Raw genomic sequence first — 21,412 nt, forward strand, 5'->3', positions numbered from 1 at the left:
GAGCACAGGGGCGTTGCATCAAATGACTGATCGAATGATTGATTCTAATACCATCATTAAAGACATTTGAGGACATCTTTCCTACCGTTTAGCTAGTTCCATGTGTCGTATACCATCTGTTTTGCCTTGCAAATCAGAGTACTGGATGTAGCGGTTGTTGTGGTCATGTCCATACAACTGACCTATTCTCAGATGATATACATTGACACGTATGAAGCACTTTGGGCCATTGTAATTGTGCCTCTTTTTCCTCACCCTAACAAGGCCACTTTAGCGTTGAGCGTTGAATTATTGTTGGTGCCCGTGTCTCTTCATCATTTCTTAACGAAGCTTGTGTGATGCAAGCAAGGTGATAAACTGGCATCTCTGCTGATGCGATGTCTCGCACAGTACAAACAGTACATACTCCCAAGGCTGCCCTGCTTGTCTTGTCCTGCTTGTGATATATGAGCTTACGATATTTTTGCGTGACCTTTGACTCACTTAAACTAACTAACACTTCTACTTTAGTGAAACACTCACTGAAGTGTTATGTTGAAATACTCTTAATATTGTTATATGCTCTGAAGTTATGCTAAAATGTATTTATGAGTGTCCCTATGCTGTCATCTATAACCGTGTTATGCTAACTCTATTGGTACATTTGACTTTATTAATGAAACATCAGTAAAAGCATTTTTTATCGAAATAGTATGTTAATTAGAGACTCTAAATTGTCCACAACTTCACAAATGAACATCATGGGAAACTGCAAACATAAAATGTAGCACAGGATAAATGCAAATTGTAGCTCTATGTCAGGAGTTACCAAAGATAGCAGTTTTTCCTGATTTCTTGAAGTGGTCGCCGACCCTTGGCAGTACGTTATGACGCTGTCTGAGCGTGGGGTTTCCCAGCGCTGAGTGCAGGGTTACCGCGCCCATCTATGCTGTTTGATGGCCGCAGGAAGAAACCGCTGAGATTCTGAAGCCAGGAAGAAAAGGAGGGACGAGGTCGACGAAGTTGGACGAGGGGGGGTTGTTTTCATTTCGCCCTGAAAGTGGAATTTGTGGCGGCTTCGGAGGGAGACTCAGAAATAACTTTTTTGGGGGGTGAAATACAGCCTTGTATCTGCTCGACTGTACCGGTGTCTCCCCCTCCTCCTTCGGTGGGTCAAAAACCGGATTCGGGGAGTGCCGCTCCTCGCTAGCTACATCCGAGAGAGGAGAGACCAGCTTGTTTTTGTTGTTTTTGCCAGCTAATGTGATTTATAGCACGGATAACATCTGCAAGAAGGTAAGGATTTGAATATTTGAAACGTTAGATATGTTGTGGTGGGCTGGAGCAAGAACGAGTGGGTTCTCGGTTAGTTAGTTGTAGTTAGCCTGCCGCTAGTTTAACGGGTAGTTTGAGTGGGTGTGGGGCTCACTATAAACTAGCACACTTTGACCGGACTGGTGACCATTATCTGAACATTTATCCATATTTAATATCAAATATCACCAAGTGGTAACTGTGCAGCTGTTAATTAGCATTTAATCTGTGACTGCAGGTTAACAAGTATGCCCTCTTGTATCCAGGTTTAACGAACAAAACTGTTGTTATAATGGCTAATCCTGGGGATTCTTGACAGTGCAAATCCACCCTATTTGCTAGGTGCCAACAGATAGATAATCTGGCCCACATTACCCACGTCTTTGCTACACCCAAAGCTAGTACCCGGCTCGTATGCTACCCTTATTAAACTTCTAAACTTTATTTTTTGGAAATGCAGCTATTTGCGAAAACCTTTCTAAAACGATTGAATTCAGTTCCCTTCCTGTTATAGCATCATGCAGTTTACAGCTAAGCGAGTTTTAAAAATGACTTCTTCGCCAAGGAGAGCCTCAACCACCACTCGGCTTTCCCGTATGGAGTCCATGCAAGTTAGCAGGCCAGAAAGTCTGGCCTGGCTCATATAATTTTGTGTCGGTTTATCGTGGAAAAAACTGGGCCCCGATGTGGTTCCATGTAGCACATTTTAGTGACGTCTTTTGAGGGTCAGTTTGCTTAAATCTGAACTATTTGCACCGCACAGATTATTTGCCTAGCTGTAGTATTTTAGTCAAATTTATTCAGTAAACCAACACATAACCGAATCTTTAACTGAGGCTTTAATACGGTAGATTCGATCAGACTTGCACCCGAAGGGGAAAATCGCTAGCTATCCTAATTCGCCTGTCGGGACGCTATAAACTTATATGAAATCACATGAGTTCAGACACTGAGGTTCGGAAGGTATCGTTTTCTGTGTTTACCGGAGAGAAAATTGTTGTAATTGGCCTTCTGAAATCCTGTTATCTCGATCGTCTGTTGCAGGACGAGCTCTTTAGCCAGCTATGCCCCTGTCAGGCCGGCACTATCGTCTTTTTACCCAGTATAACCAAAAGCGTTTTAAACGACTATAATGTACTATCGGAGTTGGAGTCAGCGAGATTATGTGGGTTACAATGTCGAGAAATCAGTAAGTGTTGCCTCTGGAAGCCGCGATGAGCGCCTTCCCGGAGCTAGGAGGCAACAAGGTGCAGCGGGAGCAACTTCCAGTCCGGCCCTGTCAAACCGAAGAAATCGGGGCTGGATGTAACCGAATTTATCCTTATTTCACTGATTTTTGTATTCAAATGGGCAGTTTTATGAAGTTGATCGAATAGATTCTGTCGGTGTGCCCCCTTTCCTGCAACGCCTCCAATGAATGGGTTCCTATATCGAGGGCCCGAGCAGCTGAACTCAACAAGATGGCGTTCACAGCCTTTCTCAGCGCCTTTTCTCACACTTACAAGAGACAGCTGCCGAGCATCGGATGGATTTAAGGCTCAGGGCCTGCTAGCGTTCATTACATGGCTTTAAAACAATACAATCGGACGGTGTGTGTATATATATTTGTTATATATGTTAAAACTGGTCATGGGAATGCAGTCTGATGTAGGACAACATGGTGGGGGAGCTTAGACTGTCGAGTATGAATATCAGTGAGCACTGTAAATCCATTTATCACTCTAAGGCCTGTTATGATATTTTTTGCTGGAGGATAATTCTACAAATTATTGCAACTAAATATTATCAACATTATTCTGAGATTTTTCATTCATTTGATGATAATATATGGCATATTAATGAATACACTATCAAAAGCAATCGACTTTATTTTCTCAATCTAAATCTGAATTTGGAAGATCTACAAAGAAACATGAACATATATTTATTTCCCTTTTCTGTGCATTAGAACACAAGGAAACAGGTGTATTTCAGCATGTCATTGGGATACACCTATTTCAAATATGAATCCCTCTAAAAGCTGCACCATTTGATATACACCCTCTGATCATGCATTAACAAGTACAGTGATAACATGTAATAGTTGCAGTATCTTGCCGTATTTTGATTTAAAACACCATCGAAACTTTTTGATGTTAGCTGCTACAATAATAATATTGCTGTAGCTTGGTTAATATGTAAGTCAGGTATGTAAATGGAACACTGACGTTTTTTAAAAAAAAAAGTGAGGGCTTCAAAATTGTTGCGCTTTGTATTGAGTTGTAGACTCATAGATAAGCTACACACGACACAGAACAGCAGTACGCTTTCCCGATGAGGAGCACTCATTGTCAGACACACTTTGTCAGAGGCATGCTGGTGGCGCGACGCTCAGAAGCTGGACGTCCGGCCGTCGCTTTAACTAACTGCAGACAATCCTGGCACAACATTGGTAGTGGAAATGTGGTGGTTACACGTTTTTTGTGGAACTACAGTGTTCCAGACAGTGAGCACTGTGGTTCTCTCCACCCCTGTGGATGCACAGCGTGTCCAACATTAACTTTCCTTCTGGCTTCAGCAAGAATTTGGCAGATAGCTCACGTTCATGTTCACAAAAACAGTCCCTCGTGAAATGCTGTTGACAGATAAAATATTCTTCTTTTTCTGGGAATCACCAACTACAACAATTTCTGCCTGAGCTTGTTTCGTAAACTGAGAAGCAGAGCTTGGGGAAGGGTTCGGGAAGCAGTGAGACAGAGAGCATGTCTCGCTTAAAGCCATGCCCATAAGAAAGCCTGCCGCCAATTGCCATCAAACGTATTTGACCGTATTTGAAGCCGCTGACTTCGCTCAAGTTGTGTGTGAAGCCACGGCTACAAGAAGCACTTGGGACGCTTGCTAATTTAGCAACAGTCAAAACACTGTATCCCAGCGGTTTAGGTTGGCCGCTGACTTCATGTAAGTCGTGTGTGAAGCCACAGCGACAAGAGGCACTCGGATAGCTGGCTCACTTAGCAATAGTCAAACACATTTCCACACGTCAAACTTTTGTCTTTCAAAATACTGTCTGTAAAATGTAATATATCACACTCTGTTATCACGTTCACAGACGGACGAGACATGAAGCGTTCTACAAATATCAGAGTATCTATTCTTCAAATAAAAAAATAAAACAAGAAATAATTCAGAACACAACACTCATGCAGATATGTGAACTCTGATTAGCTTTTTTATGTTCAAGTTGGCTACATTTAGTTTTCATTGAAAAAAGGCATTTAAATTATTTAGTAGAAATGCTACTCATGCTTGCTGCACTTTTATTTGTTGCGTTTTGTTGTTTAAAAGAGATTAAAACTTTTACAAGTTTATAAGCTGTGTAATGTTTTATAGCTCAACTTTTCTTTTTTACTGGAAGAGGAGGAAAAATGACTCTTTTGATGCTAAAGGCTGCCAAGCACTGGTATTGACCAAGAGGTTTGGCTGCCCACCTCTAATGGCATTCAGTTTGACAAAAGGTTTCAACACTGTGCACATGTGTCTCTTCTCCTTGTTGGCTGGTAAGGGCCCGTCTAAGTGCTTTGGGGAAGTCATGCATGTCAAATATAGCTGAAATGTAAACAGGTCACGAAGAATGCTGCAACAAGGAAACCGGTAAAACATTAAAAGACAGAAGGACATAGCTCCTGGACATTTTGTAAAAGGCTCATCTCCTTCTAGTCTCAGTTGTTGGGACAAGTAAACCGACAACCACCATCAAACACTGTCTACCTCAATTAATTTTCAGTCCAATAAGACAATAAAAAGTTACCATCAACAGTAAAATGTAGAATACTCTACCTCTTTGGGGAGAGAGAGAGAGAGAGAGAGAGAGCGATATCTTAATGGGAGTCAAGAAGAATGACAAGCCTGGAAATAAAAAGCCTGAGGCCATGTAACCCACTTTACTTCATAGCAAACTAGAGCAAAATCCCAGGGTAACAAAGGAGTATGTATAACACAGTACTGGGGCCTCATCTATAAAACTGTGCGTAGAAGTCTGACCAAAAGTCTGCGTGCGCCAGAAATATCTCCACGCCTTCAATTCACCATAAATGGTCACTGCAAAATGGCTCATGAATGCAGTGTCCATATTTAATGACCCATGGTTACATTTTGCTCGGTTCTTTTGAATCATGCCTGCTGGAAGTCAAAGACGATTGTCAACAAAACTAAGGTGGAAATTTTAGTCTGAGAGCTGGAAGCCCGTAAAAACATCTATGGAGGACACAGCAGTGGCACAATAAGAGAAAGATGAGCCATTGGCAGCAAGTAGCATCCGCTGGCAGCGACGTCGGGTCAGTGGAACAGAACACTGTAGCAGAACTTTAAAAAGTGGTTGGATATCAAGGCTAGACATGCAACAATTACTCTAATAATTTGAGTACCTCGACTGCAAAAAACGTTCAATGATTTTTCTGCCTTGAGGAATCGCTTGCATCACCGATGCACTTACTTCACCCACGCAAACGACGAAGAAAGAACCTGAGGTTTGCAAGTGGGAGATACAGCGCCAAGGCAATGAAAGAGAAGGAAAACAAAATGTAAAAATGGCAGGAAATGTGCAGCAAGTTGAACACCGTGAGGTGTATCTGTTTGACTGCAACAGCACATTATGAGTTGCATCATCTTCTCCCGAATGGTGTGGAAGATCCGTGATGATGACTGGGGATGACCGCATTGAAGGCGGAGCTGTGCTCCACAAAGAGCATCCTGAAGTAGGAGTCTGTTTTCCAGGTGGTGCAAGAGGGAAAAGGTTGAAGATGGAGGTGAAGGCGTTCGCCATCTCGTTGGCACATCCTCTTGAGAGCATGACTAGGGATGTTGCCGGGTCCTTTGCCTTGTGGGGGTTGATTCTCTTCAGGACTTTGTGTACTTGACCTGATGAGGGGGTCTGGTGGTCCAGTTGTGTGTGTGTGTGTCTGTTATTTGTAACCTGTAGAAAGCACTGAGGTCGTTTGGAAGTCTGACTGTAGAGCCGATGGTGCTGGTTGTCTGTGATGTGGAGAGGCTTGCAACACATCTGGCCAGAGTCAGCAGTGGAATAGAAGCCATCCAGCCTCTGTCCGTACGGTCTCTTTGCCGCTGCAATGGCTTTCATCAGTCCGTACTTGTCAGCTTTGTACTCGTCCTCATTTCCTGATATGTACAGTATGGAACACAATGTTGTAAACACAAGTGCTGATGTACCCAGTCACATACTCACCATAGTTGTGTACGTTGATAGAAGAGCCCTCCAGAGTGGCCGCAGCTTTAAAAACATCCCAGTCGGTCACAGAAAACCAGTCCTGCAGATCCACCCAGAGCTGGATTGGTTTTATGGCCGGGATTGTTTGTTCCAGTCTTTGTCTGTATGCTGGGTACATAAGTAGAGAGATGTGGTCAGTGTCTGTGGGGGCGGGGTGAAGCTCTGTATGCATCAGGAATCTTACTGTTGACATGATCCCGAATGTTTTCACGGGTGGGAATGCAATCAGGGGTGTTAAACATATGGCCCGTGGGCCGGATCAGGCCCGCAGATGATTTTATAAAGTATAAAATAAGCTGCATTTTCAATAAAATTAACTGTGCTCTAATTACGTGCACTGGATGGTGCTATAGTAATTGTGTTGGGCAAGCAAACTGTTTACACCAGCACAGACCAAGTAAAGTGCAGCCAGCCATCACGTCATCTATTCCGGTGGTGTGTTCACAGCATGTTGCAGTGTGAGTTTTCATGCCGGCAATTTAATTGACAATGGAGAAGAGAAGGTGAATGTTGGTGGATGTGAAGAAACAGCGGTTTGTGTTTACTCAAAACCGAGACATCAGAGCCTGAGTGGAAGCTAGCAGGGTTAGTTTGTGTGCTTGTGTGTACACTCAATGAGTAGATTTTCACCACGGTGTATTTTACGGCTTTAATGTAAGGAAAGTTTTATACTGCCTGGTGTGGAAGTTCTGAGTGGGGAAAAAAATAGCACGTTTATATTTGACATAGCTTGCCATAAATGCACATTCTCCACACACACAGAACACACTTCTGTGACCCCTTGACCGTCCTTCAAAATAAGAGAGCCGTTTGCCCCACGTCTGTGTAAACATAAAAATATCTTCCATATGCAGTTGGAATTGCATGGGTGATTACTTCACAAGCACAGGTATTACAGTTTGTTGAAAATTTAGTTGCAATGTGTCCTGAGGCTGACATCCCGTTAGAAAAGTTAGCCACTTTGTTACCAAATAAATACATGGCATCAAACACAGGTAACACTTTGGTGTCAACAGACCCCCTACTGGTAATTATTGAGGAGTCGGTCTCTGGAGACAGTCTGGTTAAATAATGGTGTCCTGATTGAGGGATTTACAGGAAGAGACACCCTGTATTGAAATGCAACACCAAGTCTCCAGACAGTAGACAGAGACCAGTTTAAAAGTATTCCAAATCACACCACAAATTGATCAAAAAACATGTTAAATGATTAGTCATACCCTATAAGTATTTTGCAAGGTATTCTTTTCCCATCTTTAATTGAATGAGGGACCCGACTCAGAGTTTGTTGCAAAAGTCAAGCATTGGTGGTCATACTTGTACTGTGTGATTAAAAAAAAAAGTATTCAGGAATACGGTGATGAAGGCGTTATCGTTGTCGTGAGCCAGATATCGCAAACCGTACCATATTGTGAGGTACCCTGACATTCCCAGCCCTACTTCTAATACTTGATTCGGCCCAGGCTCTACTTCCAGTGACCCCCAGTGAAATTGAGTTTGAGACCCTTAGATTAGAGTGAATATATGACGTGGAAAGTCTCCCCTTCTCAATCTGTACACACTCCTTGTGGACCATGTGGGAATGTGATACGCCCATACTGGACCAAAGGTTCCGTTCTGAAAAATGTGATTCCAAATACATGTACCATTACACACCTATATTATTGTGATGTTGGGCAAAATGTTGGCTCATTTGTTGTTTGTATTGTATTGGTAGCAGCAGTGCATTGAGCGCATTTGTGGCAAAATGGCAGACATGTCCGTGTAGACCATATTGTGCTAATTGTTACCAAATGGTTAATTTGTTCTTCCAGCCCATTTGTCCTCTGCTTGTTCACTTGCATTAGTTTAATCTGACCCTGCCCTCCAGCTTGGATCTCTGCACTCGATCCTCTTTTGCATCAGAGCATTTCATTGCCTGCTCCTTATGTCATCACGGAGTAGCCTCTTGTGGACCAAAATGGACTGCCAGCCACACCAACCAATTGAAGATTTCACACACATGTCCACTCACACCAGCAGCTTAAAGGGGAACTGCACTTTTTTGGGTGGAATTTTGCCCATCATTCAAAATCCTGATGTGAAACACGAACACATTTCTTTCCCCTTTCTGTTCATTCTAGTGTGGGAAAGTGTTGTCTATATCTATGCTGCTGTTATTTAGGGACGTAGCATAAGCTATATGCTCAATGTGAAATCAGTGCGCCGAGGTAAGAAGTATTGCATGTTATCATCAATGTATGTACTTGTTCTTGCATTATCACAGGGTTGGGCTTAAATGAATGATGGGCCAAATTCCCCCCAAAATGCAGTTCCCCATGAAATCACAAAGTATCACTATACCATTTCTTGCGAGTTCTCGGGTCCCATTTCTTGGACCAGAAGACACGATCTGAATAAATGATGTCCTTTTGAGTCCTCTGCAAGAAAAGCATTATCTTTAAATAATTCAAAGGGGGCTTTTTCTGAATCTACATTTAGATTTGATGGACTATCATGAACGATCTGCTCTGATTTGTTCGGATAAATACTAATGACGTTAGATAAAATCCCATTAGTGTTTATGTCAGCTTGTTTTACACAAAAATAATGAATTTATGATCTACCTGCTCTCATGTCATGGTATGTAATTTGCTCTTACTCTTTGTATTGAGTTGTGGACTCCGACACAGCAGCTACACACAATAACCAGCACAGAAAGCTTTCTAGTTCTTCCAGAATCCACACCTATTCAGCTAGATTTCTTTGGATTTGCAATCTTTAGGAATTGTAAACAAATGTGGCTTTCCCTTAAGAGCCATTGCTAGCAATGCAAACAGAGGAGAGTTTGGTGGGGGGCTGAGAGATTATCAAGCTTACAGCCAAGCCCATATAAGGAAGTCTGCTCCTCTGTGACATCACAAAGGGGCAGTTGTACCATGCCTTCTGAAACCGAGCATTTTGAGCCATCCCAAACTTCTTTCAGGGCTTCTTTCCAAATGCGCAAACCTCATTATCTGAAATTTGGCATCGTAAAACACAAGAATACAACATTTTAACTACTTTTATAGGTCAGAGAAGTGGAAAAAAGAAGGTCCCCTTTAAGAGGCGTATTGTGGGCTGTGACAGCGAGATGTATTCACATGTACTGGATATTGATCTTGTGGTAAGGAGAAATACTTGTACTGCTGTTGTAGATAAACAACTATGAAGCAGGAGTGAAACGAAGTTATGATTTGTGCAGCGACACAATTCTGACATGCCACACAGCAAGTCACCATCTTGGTTGTGAAGTCACTACCAGACAAGCGTTCCAGGAACCAGATTCAGTCACATGCAAATATGACCTCAAAGAACAATAACATGCAGTGATATTTTGTTGTGATAACTACGATATACACACGAAAATAGCCATACGTATGTTTTTGACTGTCAGTAAGTGGCACTGACACATTAAAAATGGATAAACTGAAGAAACAGTAATGATTGTAGATGTGTTGTCCTTGAAATTTCCACTGCCAGTAACTTCATGGTGTAAAGCTCCCGTCACCACTATACCATTAGGTATTTGCCAACAGTAAGTGAAGGCTGATGAATGTTCACATCTTAAGCTAATCTGTCAACTGAACAAACATCTCAAAAAACACTCTCCTAAGACTTGAAAAATAAATAATATAGCCATTGTCTCTAACGCTTGCATAAACAGGTAGATTACTGACAACATAAGAATTTGCTTATGAAATAAAGATGAAAAAGATTTCAGTTTAGATGGACCTTGCTTTGATGTAGACCCATTTAGTTGCATTGACCAATCAGCTGGCAGCTTGCTCCTTGGTTGTGGGTTGCCCAAAGGATAACATGTTTTGTTAGATTTTAATGTAACCTTAGAATAAGCACGGGTATCGCAGAAAAACAAGCAGGTAAAGATTTTTTTTATTACCACTACTGTTTCTTTATTTTGAATGGCCAAGGCTGCATCAAAAATGAATTGCTGACATGATTGATACTTTAACTTGTACCGGAGTTGATGGCACAACTTGATGAGCAAAAGTACTGTACACTAATAGTTAGTCTTGCATCAGCTGCAGTTGCCATAGTTAATCACTGTTACCTGTGTTTATTGCACTTGTCAATACGATTTGTCTTTATGTATGGAAAATGAAAGTGTTAAGAGCCTCAACCCAAGGATTGGGGTCAGCTGGATAGCCACTGCTTTTAGGATCATCAGCAGGTTTTGTCTTAACCGGATTTGGCAGGAGGAGCTGAATCAACGGTGTCCCAGGATTATGGGAGTAACATAGGAGGATGGTTGAGTCTAGACGCCAGAGCAGGGACAGTTTTGTCAGCTGCCTCCCTATCAACCGTGCAACCATAGTACTCCAAACTAATCTGGCCTATCTGCTTTTTAATTACCTGGAACTTGCTTGGATTTGCCAGTTTTTGTGGGGTAATGTGTCATCGATTTTTTTGATTCTCTTCTCTCTCCCTCACCCGCCTTTCAATTATTTCTTTTCATCTGGGTGTTAAGTAATGCTATCAGTGGTTTGGTGATTTCGATGTTGAAAGTAAAGAGGCTGTCAGGGCAATTCTAAGCTTATGTAATGAAAGAGGAAATTTTGATCTTTAGGCCCAGTCAATGGGGTGTGATGCAGTTGCAATTGTAGAAACAATGTTTTAGGTCATATTGTGTGACTAAATGTAACTACACTACATAATGTTGATGAGTCGCTCCTTGGAGTTTATTTTTTGACCTAATTTCTACTATCTTATCTCTTCCAGATCAGAAAGAGTCTAGGTGGCGGAGCAAAGCACACCATTAGCAGAGGAAAATGAGTGAACTGGATCAGCTACGCCAGGAGGCTGAGCAACTCAAGAACCAGATCAGAGTAAGTCCACCCCTGCCCTCCTGTATTTTTCTTCGTTTTCCAAATGTTTTTGGCTTGAAGTGTTTTGCACACTTTGAATTGAAACTTGTTACAGGTCTTCAAATACGAATACAATTACTCCTTACTCATACTCCTTGTGTCAAATGTGCCTGGCTTGTTATGTTTCAGGATGCCAGGAAAGCGTGTGCTGATGCTACCCTGTCCCAGGTAATCACTGTTACTACATGTGTACCTTTTCACATACATTTACAATGTGTACATATGCTATTTTTTACTTGTTGACTCCTAGAGTAACATTTCTCTCCTTTTGCATCCCATTTAGATTACAGCTAACATTGACCCTGTTGGCCGAATTCAGATGCGCACTCGTCGGACACTGAGGGGTCATCTGGCTAAAATCTATGCCATGCACTGGGGCACTGATTCAAGGTAATCTCTTTTCAGCTCCAGTCAGTCCATTAACTAAATATTTAATGCCATCGACCAGCCCCTTTGCCTGAATGCAGGAAATGGATATAAAAGCATGCTTTGGTGTCTTTGTGCTGGGTGTTTCTCCTCAGGGCATGCATCAAAGTCCTGACATCACGGAGTAGCCTTAGCTTGCATAACAAGCAGGTCTTCTATTAGAACATCTGCCCAAAGTGATCAATTACATTAACATAAACCCAGTGTTATAACAAGGTGACTATGGTCATACTACATTTTTGTTGAACCCTTATTGGACATTCATTAGACAAAAAGACAACATTCGGCAGTGTTTGTCTGTCCTGTTTTTGGTTCGATAGGGAAAATACTCAAAATGGAGCCAGCTTTTGAATATTTTGGATCGTAAAAGCAGTATGAGCACCATACTACCCAAAAAGTCTTCCAATGATAAGAAAATGACTTGTACCTGTAGAAATTATACAAACGTTAACAAGCAGAGTTGGTGCTGCTGCGGACTTCATACATCAGTTGAATGAAATGCTGTCATCATGAGGAACCTTCGTATGGGGAAGTAATTACTCGGCGGACTGTTCTCACTATCAACACTAAACCGCCTCCAACCAAACTAAACAGGTTGAAGTGGCGATAAACACTGCCGAAGGTTGGCGGCACCTCTGAGAGTGAATGGAAGTACGCAGGGTTAGCTTTGTTTAGCATGCTCGTGTGGTTGCGTGTGTGACTTAGGGTAGATGAGTATATCTTCACTCTGATCTGCTTTTTTCTACTCAGACATGTAGAATTATTGTGGAACTGTAAATATAAGATGTACTCTAATTTAACCTTGCATGCATGGCTCGCAAGGCTTTTTAAATACCGGTGATGAGTAATTGGACATAAAATTGGAGAAAGTGCACCCATAGTTTCACCTCCTACTCCAGAGGAACCAGAGGAACCCATAAAAAAAACGTCATATGTTTTGACTCGGCATCTAGGCCAGGTCTGCTCTTTTTGTCCCATGAACACAAATGGATGTAATCACCTGTCAACACCATAATGGGTTTTATCCTAAAATCTAAAGTATGTTATAGATCTTAGTATTTTAGCATCTGTTGTTTAACCAACACTCGTGTCAGCTTTGCGGATTTGTTGCATGTTATTATCTCTTCAAATACGGTGTGTTCTTGTATTTCCATTAGTTGTATTTCCATCGGTCATTTTCTATCCTCATTTGGGCGACAGGCTGGGTACACCCTGGACTGGTCGCCAGCCTATTTTTAACGTTGTGTTTAATATAGTATTTGCTTCAGCATTACATTTAGTACAGATTGCATTGGATCCCCACTTTTTACAGGTCTTCCGTTCCTAGCCTGCTAGATATCCGGGAATAATAGTATAGCAAGCCATACCCAAATGGCTAGTTTATGTGGTTAAGTCAACTTTTTATGACCAATGTGTGCTCTAGAAAAAAATATGCAGATTGTGTCATTTACATTGGGACTGGCACTTCTTCAGTAGTTAAGATTTGCAGGCTCCCTGTGGGCCCTACTGTGCTCTGATTACTGCCTTGTCTGCTCTTTTGTGCATTGGGACTGTCGCTGTAGTTAGTAGTTGGATTCACCCTGGTGGCGAAGTAGAACCTCAGTCACTCCCAAGCTTTCCATTCATCCATCCATTTTGTATGCCACTTGTCCTCACTAAGATCGCGGGGGTATGCTGGAGTGTATCCCAGCTGACTTTGGGCGAGAGGCAGGGTGCACCCTGGTGGTTACCAGCCAATCACAGGGCACCCCTGAGCTTTCCAATATGTAATAAACCATTTGCTTTAAAATGCATGTTATTTTACCTATGAATATCTATGAAGAAAAGGAAACATAATTTTGGCATTTGCAAAAGTCAAGACACCCTACAGTGTCTGTACCTTCAGTACTGAGTCCCCCGCGCCCCTGTCACATAATTCCATAATTTGCTGTCATTTCATGGAATCCATTCCTCCCTGCCCACTGGCTGTATCCACCCCCATATTTACCAGTTGGCATAGTTTACATTTCAATAGGACATTTAACCTGCAGAAAATCAAACAAATATTTCCAACCAAGTCACTGAAATGCAGAAGACGTCTGTCAGCTCAAGAGATGACCTGTTTCAGAGGAATGAGATGAAATTAGGAAATCAAGCTAAAGTCACGCCCCCACACATGGGGCGTGTACTCCTTCCTGGTTGGTTGAGTGTGTAATTGTGTCTTGCCGTTTAACAGGTTCCAGCTTGTGTCAGTCAAGAGTGTGCCTGTCTTTGCCAAAGTGAAAGTGAGAAATAGTTGTAATCAACTCCAACAGTAAACTGATTCAACTGGAAAGTTTGCTTTCAGGCTAACAGGAAGTGTTTACGTATGGATTGTATATTCTTGCCTACCCATAGAATGATGTGATAGCAGTCTCCCGAGCATTTGTTGTCCGTTATGCTATTTGGGCAAAGTGCCAACATGCCAATAGTTGGTGTGTTAACATTGCTAGCATTTTTGGCAATTGTTGCATGGGAAAGTGGAGTTTATTTATAGAGCACAATTCATATAAAACGTAAGTGAAAGTGCTGTAGAGATAATAAGGGTAAAATCAATTAAATATTCTAAAATCATTCCATAACGCAAAACAATGAAAAATTAAGATTCAAATGAATTAGTTTGAGTTGTCATATACGTAGTTGAAGTTGAATTTCATCATAGGTTTTAACATCCTTCTGGAAGGCCGTTGCAGATTTTGGCGACATAAAACTGAAACGCAGCCTCACTGTGTTTAGTCCTGACTTTGGGCACCCGCAGGAGACCCCACTCTGTGCTTCCAAGAGCTTGAGATGGTTTATGTGGCTCTAACATGTCAGAGATGTACTTTGGCACAAGACCATGAAAAGGCTTGTACACAAGCAGAGGTTTTTTTTTAACGTTTATTCTCCGAGCGACAGGAAGCCAGTGCAGACACCTGAGTGCTGGACTAATATGGTCATTGTATTTCTTGGTTCTAGTCAGGACTGGAGCAGCAGAATTCTGGATGCACTGCAGCTGATTTACAGCTGGTTTAGAGAGCCTGGTGAGAAGGCTCTTGCAGTAGTCTAGCCTGCTGGAGACAAAGGCATGGATTAGCCTCTCTAAATCTGCCTTAGACTGTTTTTGGCAACATTTTTAGGTGGTACAAAGCTGCTGATGATATTGGTTTCTGGTCCATTATTAGCTCTCTCGATTTCTAGGCTCATTGAATCAGTACCTCTTTTGGAATAATTGAAACTATTTAACAGTAATGTGTGTTTGTATTTCAACAATGCTTCATTTGTTAAAGTTACAATTTAAAATGGCTAGACACAAATCATTCCATTCCCTTTCATTTTCCTCCACTTACCTGGGTCCGTGATGCGGGGGCAGCAGTCTCAGTCTCAGTTAGGAAGTCCAGGCTTCCCAATACAATATCACCACCAAATTTTAAGTTATACTTATTTTTAAAATGGCGCATTTGTGTTTTGCGAACTGGTTGTATGAAAGCTGCATGGTCTAAGCCAACCTTTTTTTTAATTTTTTTTCAGGCTTTTGGTCAGTGCCTCCCAGGATGGCAAGCTCATTATTTGGGATAGCTACACCACCAACAAGGTACGATCACAAATGAAAAAAAAAAATTCCATGACAAATATTTTGGTGTAGATTTTGTGTACATATTATATGTAGTTATTGTGAACTTAATATTGCAGCTATAGTCAATCAACAATCAACAGTTATTTGACGGTTAATCAATTACCCAGTTAAGCCACAACTATTTTGGTAATGGATTCATCATTTTTAATTTAAATATGTTAATATCCTCTTATTCGAGCTTTTATTCAAGTGGCAACCTGGTGTTTGTGCACTGGCAGTTCAAATCTTTTATTATTATTATTTTTTAAATTATCTGATTACTCGATTAAGGAGTGACTCATTGGGTTTTTCTTTTTTTTTGTAATTGTCTCTCCTCAGGTCCATGCTATTCCTCTGCGCTCCTCTTGGGTGATGACATGCGCCTATGCCCCTTCTGGAAACTATGTTGCCTGTGGGGGCTTGGACAACATCTGCTCCATTTACAACCTGAAGACCCGTGAGGGAAATGTGCGTGTTAGCCGTGAGTTGGCTGGACACACAGGTAGGCCTCAAATATCATTGATTAGCTTTATTGCTCTTTATACCATGATACTTGGGGTCAAGAGACAACAGCAACGTATTTTGATCTGACAAAGCTTAAGTAATTTTGATCAGATGTAGAATTACTACAGCTTTTGCTTGTACACGTAAAACTACTGCAGCGATTTAACTCGGGCGGAGGGAAAGGCAGCCACACGTTGCTCGCTGATGCTTGGTTGGATAGCACGGTCTATAGTGTGTGTTAAGTGTGTGGCTCGATTAATACATTGCACACTGCTGCTTCCACGTTACATGCTGTATCCTTCATAGTGGCGATGCCATAGTTCACAATCAGTGTGGCTTCTGGCTGCCTTGTTCTTGCCTTGTTCTTAGACACCCCTACACTATACTAGGCATGTGCAAATATTTGAATCAATTGACAGCCCTAATTACTACCATTAGTCGTTTGAGAGAACAGATTCAACACATTTAAAAAATAAAAAAAAAAACATAAAGCGAAAGTTAAACTGAATGGGAGTTGGGGTGGCATTAATGGCTGTTTCTCACTCGCAGAGAAGCTATTAACAAAACTGCTAATTAACAATTAGCAGTTTCTGTTGAGCATGAAGAGGGTGCAAAATCCGGACATTGGCGCCCCTATTGCACTACCTAACCATGAAAGACAGCACCTTTGAATGGAAATAACGGCATTGAAGTGGTTTCATTGAAACATCTGAGGGGACAACAAAAATCTAAAGAAAAGAAAATGTGCTTTTGTGCTACACTTCCACAATTGGTACTTTTTTTTCCCTTTGCTTTCCCACGCACTGACCAATGTACTGTATTTGCTCTTCTTTATTTTTTACATCAGAGGAATGCCAGTCACATGTGTGTGTGAAAGCAAAACTTGTGGGATCTATATCCTCCCTCCACCTAATGAAAGTTTTGAGCTTGAAGGGAAGAATTATTCATCTGATCAGTGTCACATGACAGAGGAAGTGTGTCAGCATTTTAGTTCCTTCACCGTAGGGAGGGCTGCACACATTGTACTTGCTTGTAGAAGAATAGACTTAAGAAGTTGTCAAGTGAAATATTTCTGTTTACTAATTAGCCAATTCTGCTTCTAATATTATGTACAATAAAGGGACTGTTTGCATTGGTTCCATGGCTGCCTAGAGGTCGCAAACTTTTGAATGTGCTGCAAGCTTTACCGCTTACAAGAAACTCCAATATTTACTATAGTTGTACTTCTCTGCATGCGCAGTACAGGCAGGCGCGTGTGTGCCATGTTTTTTTTTTCCTTCCTGATTTCAGCCCAATATCGTTACCAGCTCAAGACATCCCTAGTAACATATGCTAGCTGTTGGTGTTTATATATTTTTTGGTTTCAAAATGTAATTTTGAGCCAGTTGTAAACGGTGCCTATGTGGTGAGTGTGGGATAACCCCTTCCTCTCCCCTCGGATGTCTGTTGACAGAAAGGAAGTGGTACCTTTTTCTTTTATCTGGGAAGCTTTCTGAGAGACTATAAGTTATCAAATGTTTTTTGAATCCTTACAGGCTACCTGTCCTGCTGTCGCTTCCTGGATGACAACCAGATTGTCACCAGCTCTGGTGACACCACCTGGTGAGTTGTTGCATTACACCCACCGCAGTCCAGCACAACCATCACTGTCTGCTGCCTCGAATATAACAAAGTTATCGGTCACCGTGTTTCTTACTGGACTAGCACAATATGCCATTACAAATGAAATAGACAATAAACCATAATTTCCTTCTGTGTTTCATATACAATAGCTTAAATTTCACTGTGCTTCTTTTCAGTGCTCTTTGGGACATTGAGACTGGACAGCAGACAACTACATTCGCTGGCCACACTGGTGATGTCATGAGTCTGTCTCTGGCACCTGACACCAGGCTGTTTGTGTCTGGGGCCTGTGATGCCTCGGCCAAGCTCTGGGACATCAGAGAAGGAATGTGCCGGCAGACTTTCACTGGCCATGAGTCGGACATCAATGCCATTTGCGTAAGGCTACCAACTCCTCATACATGTTGTATCATTTACAAGTCAATACTTGTCATTTTCAGCATGTTGAAAGTGAGTTTTAATAGTTGTCATTTTAGAAAATAGGAGTTTGTATGTTTTCTAAACACGTCATTATGGATGATCCTCACTGATCATTTAGGATAATCTATTATTATCAAACTATCGTTTTAATATGACCATTTTAATGATTTATTAAGTGATTCTGTGCTATGGTATTGAACTTATGCTCATTGGGCTACTGTGTGATTGAAAAGGATAGCTCAAGTTAAATGGCTCATTTGCCTCAACAAAATTAACACCATGAGCGACAACGGAAAGGAGCGATAGAGACTGACAAAAATGTGTGACAAAGGAATTATGAGGCTGATCAATTGTGGTGCAGAAGAAGACAATGTTAATGATTTTAGTAGTTCCTGTGGGAGGATGGATGAACAGGATAGAATGTTTACAGTATACAAGGTTTTACATGTAGGCACATATAAAACTGTTTTTGTTTTTTTGTTTGGGCTGATATTGATGCGATATCTGATCTGGACATCTCTGTCTGCTTTGAAACAAAGTAGCTATTACATACCGCATGCAAATCAATCAACCCTTTACATTTGACTTCATCTCTTTTCGAAATGCAAAAAATATTATTTAATGCAAAAAATATATTTAAAATATTTAAATTTTGACCCTACTTCCAGTTCTTCCCCAATGGCAATGCCTTTGCCACGGGCTCAGATGATGCCACATGCCGGCTGTTTGACCTGCGTGCTGACCAGGAGTTGATGGTGTACTCGCATGACAACATTATCTGTGGCATCACCTCTGTGGCATTCTCCAAGAGCGGCCGCCTACTGCTGGCCGGCTATGATGATTTCAACTGCAATGTGTGGGACACTTTGAAGGCCGACCGTGCAGGTAAACATTGTTCTTTGTGGCAGCAGTGCTAAATAAGTAGACATCCCTAACATATTTCATACTTTCATACCATATGTACTTCATGTCGAGTTTGCTTCGCTGTGTCCACAGGCGTCCTAGCTGGTCATGACAACCGGGTGAGCTGCTTGGGTGTGACTGATGATGGCATGGCAGTGGCAACAGGGTCCTGGGATAGCTTCCTCAAGATCTGGAACTAGAGTTTGAAGGTAGGGCAAGAGTATGATTCACAGCGTTATGTCATGATGATGTAAGTATCGGGTTTCATGTTGACTATATTTTTATTTCATCAACAGGATTGATGAGTAATTCTATCTACTCTTTTTCTTGTTTGTAGATGGCGTCTGGACTCCAAAGTTGTGTGGAAGACCATTCCTACATCACGATGTTGTATTGCATATCCAATCTTTTCAAAACACGATACTGACTCAAAAAACCCAAAAATCTATTTAGAGCAAAAATCTCTCCCTCTCTCCTCCTCCTCATCATAAAAGAGCACAAATGTCTGTCACTCATTCCGCTGCAATACAGATAAAAGCTCAAAGAATTTGGTCATCTCTCAATGGACAGATGGAAATTGTGCATTCCTCCCATGACCACGGGTCTGAGTGAAGACTGACATGACAGCGATCTAACTCTTAATAGCTTCTCTGCATTTTTTATTTTTATTTCTTTGCTTTTGTTTTTCTTCTTCCACCTCCTCTCTGTCATAGTAGATCCGTAGATCGTCTGTTAATGTTAAAACCGAGGATCAAAGCTTTGTTTTACTTGCTCATCATTTCATGTTCTAAAGAATATCTCAAATTGAAAATGAAAATAAAACCTACAGAATGTCCCTGTGAATCCAGCTTTATCCCACTGGAGAACAAAGCGAGAGAATTTTGCTTCAACACGGAGTCCTCAGCCACTTCTGGCCCTGCTGTATATTTAGTCCCATGATACTTTTATTTTGTTCCAGTGTAGTCCACAAATCTTTGTTTGCACAAAAATTTTAACTTTGCATATATAGGAGAAAGAAGTTAACTAACCAAGCACATGCTGTGATAATGAATGCTCGTTTTTAAAATGCAAAAACCACAAAAAAGAAAAAAAAATGTAACCACTCTTACACCTTGTCTGGCACCAGTCTGGACTAATTAAATGAATATTAACCTATTGGATCATAATCCACCCTGCCCCTTTTATTTTATTTTTTCTTCCTGTAATTTTATTGTCCCTGGTTTCTATTGTTGTTGGGAACAGGCGGATGTGGCGGGTCGGTTAGGGGAGTCGCTCCACTTTAGACAGGCTGTGTTCCAGAACTTTCTTTAACAGAGGTGCCCATTCCGTGCTTGGAAATGCAGTTACTACTCTGTGAATGACATGTTGTATAAATCAGTGTTTGAAAATAATGATATTGAAACATTTTAGTTTAAAAAAGTTTAAAAAATTAAAAAAAAATAAAGATTTTGGTTGTCTGCCATGGGTGGGTTATCTCTTAGAATCGCATGCTGTAGAATTGCTTTAAAGGTGCATACGGGATTAACTCCTTTGATGTTTTCTTTAAGAAAATAACCTGTTTAATATATCAATACGCTGGTATTTATTTTACTTCTCCCGTTTTTTGTTTTTTTTTGCTACTCCGTGCATACATGGTTCAAGTAAAATGTCAAAACTATGCACATGAGAAGCAAGTTACTCGGCCCATACTTTGGAGGGGTTTCACAATAAGTCACCGAAATGTAAATTGCACACACCTAGATATGTCCAGTCACCTAAATATACCAATGGGCCTAACTTTAATTCCTTCTGTAGCAAACAAAAATCAAGTTAAATGAAAAATTTTATAACAGGTTTTTTTCTGTCCTTTAATAAAAAAAATGAAAAAAAAATCTTGCAGCATCTGGATGGCAGACTTTTCTGTTACCTTCTCCTTGTAAACAAGACGCTCTTCCTTACTAGCATTAGTGACTTTTTCCATTTTGTTTTCCCTCTACAACATTCTGTACAAAAAAAAATGTGCTGTGATTGTGCGTTAGGCCTGGAGTTGGCAAAAAAATGTTAATTAAAATTTCCTTTTCTCTTTCTCCATCAAATAACTGTAGAGCTCTGCATCCCCACCCTCATTCCCTTTTCATTTTTTGTATTTAATTTTAAAGTCAGTCAGTGTACAACCGAAAGCTGGATGCAAGATAGAAACTATATTAAAATGTACTGTTATTTAAGATGTAATAAAACGCAGTTTGAGATGACCTAGCGTGTCGAGTGTGATCATTTGTAGAGCTGTAGAGGTAGAATAGAGCTGAGGCCAGAATGCATACTCGTTTGCTTTTCCTTGTAATTATCTTTCAAGTCAAATAAACAATTTCTTATCCACTGAAATACCTGACTGGCTTGTGTCGACTCATTTAACGGGACATCAGAACAAAGGTGTTGCACATAAACGGTGAGTCTTCAAATAGAATGGGAATTTTGATGTTTATT

At 41.0% G+C, this 21,412-nt stretch overlaps 1 protein-coding gene across 3 annotated transcripts; it reads left to right on the forward strand.

Annotated features, from left to right (window-relative positions):
* Positions 1-897: 897 nt before the first annotated feature.
* On the forward strand, positions 898-21,180 carry gnb1a (guanine nucleotide binding protein (G protein), beta polypeptide 1a). Of its 3 annotated transcripts, none has more exons than XM_058083676.1 (11): positions 898-1,275; positions 11,315-11,421; positions 11,590-11,628; positions 11,744-11,850; positions 15,415-15,478; positions 15,839-16,001; positions 17,539-17,605; positions 17,803-18,004; positions 18,715-18,931; positions 19,043-19,158; positions 19,287-21,180. In XM_058083676.1, the coding sequence occupies exons 2-10, from the start codon at positions 11,365-11,367 to the stop codon at positions 19,147-19,149; spliced, it is 1,023 nt and encodes a 340-aa protein (XP_057939659.1). In that variant the 5' UTR covers positions 898-1,275; positions 11,315-11,364; the 3' UTR covers positions 19,150-19,158; positions 19,287-21,180. The 3 variants fall into 3 exon arrangements, with proteins under 3 accessions (XP_057939659.1, XP_057939660.1, XP_057939658.1); XM_058083677.1 differs by lacking the exon at positions 898-1,275 and adding an exon at positions 10,396-10,455; XM_058083675.1 differs by lacking the exon at positions 898-1,275 and adding an exon at positions 10,808-10,982.
* Positions 21,181-21,412: the final 232 nt, after the last annotated feature.

The sequence above is a fragment of the Doryrhamphus excisus genome, chromosome 10 (genome assembly GCF_030265055.1).
Source record: "Doryrhamphus excisus isolate RoL2022-K1 chromosome 10, RoL_Dexc_1.0, whole genome shotgun sequence".
NCBI classification, from domain to species: domain Eukaryota; kingdom Metazoa; phylum Chordata; class Actinopteri; order Syngnathiformes; family Syngnathidae; genus Doryrhamphus; species Doryrhamphus excisus.